General features: G+C 32.6%; 1 protein-coding gene across 1 annotated transcript in view; it reads left to right on the forward strand.

Moving 5' to 3' along the window:
* The first annotated feature begins 2,056 nt into the window (after positions 1-2,056).
* The window catches only part of LOC306875525 (tetratricopeptide repeat protein 39C-like), a 14,375-nt gene continuing 7,937 nt past the window's right edge, over positions 2,057-8,494 (forward strand). The window contains exons 1-5 of the mRNA XM_079426162.1: positions 2,057-2,431; positions 4,036-4,084; positions 6,621-6,749; positions 6,845-6,959; positions 8,096-8,465. Of these exons, the coding sequence (XP_079282288.1) occupies positions 2,292-2,431; positions 4,036-4,084; positions 6,621-6,749; positions 6,845-6,959; positions 8,096-8,465 (803 nt within the window). The 5' untranslated portion in view covers positions 2,057-2,291. The remainder of the gene's footprint in view (positions 2,432-4,035; positions 4,085-6,620; positions 6,750-6,844; positions 6,960-8,095; positions 8,466-8,494) is intronic.

Below are 8,494 nucleotides of genomic sequence, written 5' to 3' on the forward strand. Positions count from 1 at the left end.
AAAGTAATATCTATAATAGTATGAAATGTTTTAATAAGTTATGACATTTTGTAATATTTATTGTTCATTGGCCGTTTCTTATGCTGAGACTATGCGGTCAGTTAAGCAGGAACGCAGTACATCTCAGTTCTCATAAGTGTGCGTTCTGTGTTCTCGCGTCCTTCCGAGTTCGTTCTTCCAAGGAAGCTTGGCAAGACCGGTCTCCACGAGAACGCAAGTCCGTTCTTTGCGTTCTTGGAATTCTGAACGCTAGTTGGTGCTCCAGTATAATCGGTCCGCCGAAACTCATCCAGTGAGAAACGTTCCGTGGTGCAAAAATAAGTGCGATTAAAATGCGTTAAAAAAAATTAACGCGTTATTTTTGTGTAATTAATTAATCTAAATTAACGCGATAAAGTCCCGGCCCTAATGTTAACCAACAAAAGATGTTAAATAAATGTATACTTGTTAAGTAAACCTAATTTATATCTCTACCAAAAAATGAAAATTTATTCCAGTTTTTCCAAATTCAATCCTTGATTCAAATTTCTCATAACTAAGCTTAATTGATTTGGTCTAAAGAGAGAAGAATTGATGAATATTTTTGTTAGAATACTATAAAATAGCTACCAAAATAAATGTTGGTAACTGCAGTTTGACTAAAAGTAATGACTAAAAGTTGACAAAAATGCAATGACTTTTTATCGATTAAAACTAGACTAAAACTATGAAAGGCTCAAATGACTAAAATGGGACTAAGACTATTAAGCATTTTCGTCTCAAGATAAAGACTAAGACTAAATCAAAAATGCCTGCCAAAATTAACACTGCATCTGTGCTGTTCGATGCACCACAAAAAAAAATTCAGGGCATAAAGACTGAGACATCTGCCTGCACTTTCATTATTTATTCATAACATATGCATTAATATGTGAATAATGTACTTGTTCAGGCCATGCAGAAAGCTTTCTTCCTCATTTCTTTCTGTCTCGTGCTATACACATGAATGCAGTGAAAATGAAACTATTGGACTCACTGGAAACCTCATGACCATCACTCTGATTAATAGAATTGGGTTGAATTTAGGTAAAAGGTTAAACAAATGAAAAAATAATGTAAATACAATCATTAAAAGACAAAAATATAAATGTTTTTATAGTTCCACACAGTGGAAAATCAATAAGAATGACTAAAATTGCTATCGAAAAAGTGTTTTAAGTTTTCATAATCTCTTTAAATTTTCATGTAGGCTAGTAAAGTAACATGGTATCCTAGTTTTTGCAAGCAAATCAATTTTTTTAATGAATCAGTTGTTTTCTTTCATACACTTCCTAACATAATATTTTAATCATTTATGCTATAAAAATTCTGAACAGAAATGTCAGTTTTTAATAAGACTTTTAATAAGAAATAAGACTTAATATTAAGATTTTTTTTGACTACGGAAGCCTGTTTCCGCTACAGAAGATAAAAAAATAGAAAAGGTAACTAAGACTTTTTATCTCGTAGGCTAATTCTATCTCACAGTTCAGACTTTTTGAGAATTGTGAGTATATACAAACTCGCGGTTGTGAGAAGAAAAGTTTGAATTGTAAGATATAAACATAAAACGTCGTAGCCTAATTGACTTTTTAATTTTTTGTTGCGGGGAAAAAAAAAAAGAGAAAAACATAAGAACTGTGGGATATAAAACTCAAAATTTGGAGGATTAAAAAACTGAAATCTGAGATAAAAAGTCACAATTACCCTTTTTTATTATCTTGTTCATCCCATGACTTGTGTGAGTAACTCGCTCAACATGTACTCGCTTCGCCACCTACTGGCATGAACGAATCTCTTTATGAATCGATTCAAAAGATTCGACTCACGATGAATCCAAAGCCCTACTGCTAAGGCCAGAGAAGCTGCAAGGGTTAATGCTGGTAGTCGTTTCCTGGTTGGAGGCAAAGGGCGTGTTATAGTCGAGAGGAAGCTGTCAAGAATCGGCTCTATTAACATTGCGTAACGCGCGCTGCTGAAATGCAAACAGCCAGCTGATATTTCATAGCTCACGGTGGCCTGATGGAGGGGACGATTGCGGATCTGAAAACATCTTAGCGCCGCAGATTGGACACGGAAGGGATCAAACTATATATCCAGACGATTTTCTCCAGTGGTCTGCTGTGCATTGGTGTGGGAAAGATCATTTTAATTCGCGCCGGTGGTTGTTTATTCAGCGCGTTTCGCTCGCTCCAAACAACCCGACTGTTTTCTGCGGTTTATTTACAGAAGAACGAGTTTTTTTTTGGCGCATAAAGGAGTAAACAGAGAGGATGGCAGGCCCTGATTCCCCGCAGCAGCAGGTTGAAGAGAAAGCCGAGCAGATAGATGATGCCGAGCTGGCGTTTCAAGGCATTAATATGCTGCTCAATAATGGCTTCAAAGAAAGCGACGAGCTCTTCAGGAGATACCGGTAAAAACAATGTGCATTTATGTATATTAGAAAATGGGATTTTTTTGGTTTGCATAATTTGGCTTTGCTGCTTTTATTTCTATTCATTTTCTATCTATATGACCATTATATGGGACATGCCTCAATACAATTTGGACACTATATATATATATATATATATAGTAATCTCGTTTTTCTCGGATATAATTAATATACGTGTGTGTGTTGTCTTTAATTGCATAACATAAAGTCAAATATTCCTTTATTTACTGCTTACTTTCTGTTTCTGTCGCATAATTTGGAATGCGTCTCAGTGCATTAAAATAGTAACTTTCATATTTTATTATTTATTTGTGACCCTGGACAACAAAACCAGTCACAAGGGTCAATTGTTGGAAATTTAGATGTATACATCATATGAAAGCTTAATTTATAATTTATTTAAAATAGCCTAAATAAGCTTTCCATTGATGTATGGTTTGTTAGGATCGGACAATATTTGGCTGAGATACAACTATTTGAAAATCTGGAATCTGAGGGTGCAAAAAAATCTAAATATTGAGAAATTTGCCTTTAAAATTGTCCAAATGAAGTTCTTAGCTATGCATATTAGCCTACTAATCAAAAATTAAGTTTTGATTTATTTACGGTAGGCAATTTACAAAATATCTTCATGGAACATGATGTTTACTTAATATCCTAATGATTTTTGGCATAAAAGAAAAATCTTCAATTTTGACCCACACCATTGGCTATTGTGATTTAAGACTGGTTTTGTGGTCCAGGGTCACATTTATTTATTTGTAATGAAAAGCATCAGAATGGGTAACTGATTTAGCTCAAATTAGGATTACTTGAGTGCTAGCTATTTTAGGACAAAATGTTGGTTTGCAGATGGATTAACATAAATATTTGTTTGGTAATTTATTCTGACAATGACTAAGGTAACAGGGTTGAATGCATGTGACTGTTGAATTAAAGAAGGAGGACAATTCAGCCAGATCTTCTCGTGAGATCATACGTATAATGATGGGTGCATAGATGAATGGCTGTTTGCCTGGTCCATGTAGCCCTAGGCATGGGTGAAAACTGTGCACAATAATCATCCTATAAACACATGGAGATTATATTGTGCATTATATGTGATTATAGAGATAAAAGTAAAAGAGTCACCTGGAAAATCCAGTGGATTTGGGTATCATTTTGACTTGAGTTACAGATGACTAATAGTAATTCAAATGACTTTTAAAAAAAATTTGAAACACATATATTGCATTAAATCGAAGAAACATGTTACAAATTCATACATGAAGCCTGAGGATTTATATATCAGAAGAAACCGCTACTTAAGACATTCTTAAGTATACAGATATTCAGGGATATTAAATTTAATGCTATTAGGAGCTTAGCGCTTTGGCTTTATATGTGGATAATTCCTTGTTTAATGCAAAATATAATCTCATGAGCAGGCATGCACAGAGTTAGATATCATTCACAAAGCTGTATTTTATTTTTAATATATATATATATATATATATATATAAAACATATTTTTTTGGAATATTATGCTTTTTCCCAGAGGCTAAACTTGTGTCATATCCCATGATTCCCTGTTCTGTCCGCAGGACCCACAGTCCACTGATGAGCTTTGGCGCCAGTTTTGTCAGTTTCTTGGTAAGTGAACTAAATTATTAAATTGTTTTTAGTTAGTACTTCCAGTATGTCTGACACAGGAACAGCTTCCTGGAGAACTGAAAGTGTTTCTGCAGTTCATAAAACTCCTTTTAGGGTTTGAATCTACGTTTATACTTGCCCACAACATTAGCCACCAAGCTAATTTTACCACTACCCCGTAGAACTTTATTGATTGGGGCAAGTAAACTGTTGTTTAACAGAGAAATGATGGGAAAAACAACACAAATGGCTGTAGTGGTAACATCAGCTGGGTAGCCCAAGGTGGATTTCTTGTGTAATTAGTTTAATTAGAGCCCATCATTTCTAGTTCGTCTCTGTTATCTGTGTTACGTGACACAGTCAGCAAATGTTCTCGTTCGCACTGCAGCCGCAGTCCTGTTTCCTGCAGCGCTGCTCTCGTTTCATCCCGACCATTAATAGGAGTGAGGCGACAGGAAGTGAGATATTGGCAAGAAAGAGACGGAATAGAGATGTTTATAACAGCAAATCATTTTCTACATTTTTGTAAGATATTTTTCTCTCAAGTGTTTTATTTTGATTTTATATTTATTTAGTATTTTATTTAATAGGAGAATAGCAATTCTATAGCCATTTTTAAAATGTTATTCTTCATTTTTATAGAAATATTTTGTCCAGAAGTTTTATTTATTTATTTAATAGAAGAATAGCAAGTATTTTTTATTCTATTCTATTTTATTTTATTATATTTAATGGAATATTTATTTCCCTAAAATGAAAATATATATAAGAAAATAAAATATTTTATTTCATAAACAAATAAATAAAAAAAGTATAAGTAAAGTAAATAACAAAAAATAAAATTTAACTTCTGGAAAAATATTCTATAAAAATGTAAAACAGTTTTTACAAAATGGCTATTCTCCTATAAAATACAATTTCACAATCTCATAAAAAATCTCATAAAAATGTAGAATAATATAAAAAAAACACTTGCTATTCTCCTATAAAATAAAATAAAGAATAAAATTTAATTTCACTTCTGGGAAAAATTATCATTTAAAAATGCAGAATACATTTAAAAACATGTTTATTTTATTTTCTAGGAGAAATGTTTAACCAAGTTAAGCCAAATAGTGTTTTGGAGTTTTTAGCAAAAGTAAATAATAAAACCTTATGTAATTCAGCCATAATATTTCTCGCCATGAAAATAGCCACAGAAGCTGGAATGGCGTTAAACACAAACAAACTATTTTCTAGGAGAATTTTAAATTATTCTTTTTTTATAGGATTTTTTTTTTTTTGGCCTGAAGGGAAGTCTTATTTTATTGGTATTCCTTTTTTTTTCATTTTAAATTTCCTTATTTTATTTTATAAACAAACAAACAAACAAATAATTATAAATAAAATAAAATAAACAATAAAATAAAATTTCACTTCAGGGAAAAATTATCCTTTAAAAATGCAAATAAATAAATAAAAAAATATATATATATATATTTTTACATTTATTCTACATTTTTAAAGGATACTTATTCCCTGAAGTGAAATTGCTTATTTTATTTTCTAGCAGAATTATAGGAGAATTTTAAATGATCCTTTTTATAGAATTTTTATGGGAAGTTTTATTTTATTGGTATTCATTTACTTGAAGACATTTTTTCCCATGAAGTATTTTAATGTGTAGACCAGCACACGGCACACTATTTCTGCAGCATACAGTATGTTGACAGTGCCCAGCATGCATGGAATACCCAAAAGGCAAACTGTTTATTCTTGTGTAATAAGTACTGTTTCACATTCTATTTTAAAAAATAGTAGGAGGTGTTCAGTTTAAGCTGTGCAGCATGCAGTATACTGTCCAAATGCAGCCTGAGTTTCTCATCAAAAGTTGAGGAACAGACCTTGTCACAACCTCTTATGTCAAAGTCGGTGCCCCAGGATGTGAATTGTGATGTTACTAGGATGTTGTTTGGGCCCTCGGCGGGAATTCAGACAGCAGAGGAGGGATTCGTGGCATGAGAAATGCTAGTCAGCACTAATGTTTCTCCAACATGGAGGGCTTACTTCACCAAAAGACCTTCAGAAGCGTCTGGGTTATTGTTGGGCACTAGTGTAGTTGCCATGGTTTAGCTTTAGCTAATAATAGACACTTTATACTATAAGAATATGTTGTAATATAGAAGATATATAATTGCATTGTGCAACAATGATAGCCATTGTTGAGTATGAAAGGCTCATAGTGCCTTCAGTGCTAGGAACATTTTGTTTTCCGTCTGTTCTGTATTTTGCATCTGACTTCCTTCAATCATATTACCATTTTTTTTGCCATGTTTTATGAAGATTTTACTGTTACAGAAAGGAAATCTATTGAGGAACATGCTCATTTAAATATGTGTTCGTTCACTTTTAGTATGAATGTTGAAATGAATGTTTTGCTCAGCTAGCTCAGTCAGTAGAGTTGTAGACTTTTAAACTTTCCAAATTGGATGATCAGGGTCAAAACAATGTGCGGTTTTTCCAATATCGTGCAGCCCTAATATTCATGTGATCATAGAATGCCATGATGACATTCGAGGAGGAAAAAATGCAGATGGCCAGCGATGACCTGAGAACTACTGAAAAGCTTTGCGAGAGCGACAACGCCGGCGTCATTGAGACCATCCGCAACAAAATGAAGAAGAGCGTGAGTTTGTTTGTAGCAGTGTGTGGCAGCAGGACACACTAAATCTGTTTGCCAGATTCTTCATGTCAACGTCTTGGTTTTTATCTTTGCTCCAGATTGACTCGCAGAGATCAGGAGTGGAGATTGTGGGTCGTCTTCAGAGACAGATCATCGTGGCTGATTGCCAGGTTTATCTCGCCGTTCTGTCCTTCGTCAAACAGGAACTCTCAGGTGCATTACACATGTTTACGGTTTACAAACCAGCTTGAAACTTTATATGCGTCATTTGCATCCCACTGTGTTGGGGGGAGTAAACAAACTTGATATTATTATGATATTATTATTATTATTATTATTATTAAATATTAGAGGGGAGAGAAGTTCAGGTGTGAGGTCATGTTTACTTTTTTTCCACAGAACATTAAGTAGTGTAATTTTTATTTTTATTAATTTTAGATTTTCTCATTTTATTTTTTTATTTTACCATTATTATTGTTATTAATTTTAATTAACTTTAAAAAAATATATATTATTGAATTTCTTTTATATTTACATTTTAAATTATTAATGAATAATAACATAATCATAATGAATTTAGTATTAATAATATTATGAAAATTATGATTATTTTTATTTACTTTTTCACAAATTAAAAATGATTCAGCTTCTCACCAACGTAATAAAAGGCTTAATCATGTAGTTATTTTTGTTTTTAATTTTTGTGTATAACTGAATTTGGTTTGTCATTTAATGTTTTGTATTTAAAAATTAATATTAAGAAACTTATGATTTTTATTTATATTTTTATTTTTATTAAAGTATATACAAATTTGGATTTTTAAAAGGATTCCGTGTCACCAAAAATATTGAAAGATGCAATCATACATTACATTTGTTTTGTGAATTATGTGAATTTATTTAATTTATTTAAAAATGAATATCAAGAAAATTAAGATTGTTTACATTTGAATTTTAAAATGATTTTTAAATTACTTTAAGTTTGCACAAATTTTGATTATTAATATTTTTTTTAGCTTGTTGTCACCAAAAATATTAAAAGGCTTAATTATGCAATCATTTAATTGTTTTTATTTGCTTTTCATTTTTATTGTATATAATATAATTTCTTTAATTTTATATATATATATATATATATATATATATATATATATATATATATATATATATATATGATATATTAATAGTAATATTTTTTACTTACATTTTAATTTTTTATTATTTGAAATATACACAAGTTTGGATTATTTAAAATGTTTCAGCTTGTCATTAACATTATTAAAAGACTCAATTATGCTAGTTCTAACATTTTCTTTCATTTAACGCCATTATGACCTGTCGCCCATCAGCATACATCAAAGGAGGCTGGATCCTCCGCAAGGCCTGGAAAATGTACAACAAATGCTACAGTGACATCAGCCAGCTACAGGAAGCCTGTCGTCGCCGTTCCTCCGACCAGCAGGGGGCGCTGGCCTCCGATCAGGCCAACCACAACACCTCAGCAGAGAGCGGCGGCGTCCGGGTGACAGAAGAGGTTCTAGACCGCCTGAAGGGTTCGGTCAGCTTCGGCTATGGGCTCTTTCACTTGTGTATTTCGATGGTGCCTCCACACCTGCTCAAGATCGTCAACCTGCTGGGCTTCCCTGGAGACCGTCACCAAGGTCTCGCCTCATTAGCATATGCTAGCGAGAGCAAGGATATGAAGGCGCCACTCGCCACGTAAGCTCACGTTTTTTTGTGTTTCTCGC

Source organism: Barbus barbus (assembly GCF_936440315.1).
Source record: "Barbus barbus genome assembly, chromosome: 9".
In the NCBI taxonomy this organism is placed as follows: domain Eukaryota; kingdom Metazoa; phylum Chordata; class Actinopteri; order Cypriniformes; family Cyprinidae; genus Barbus; species Barbus barbus.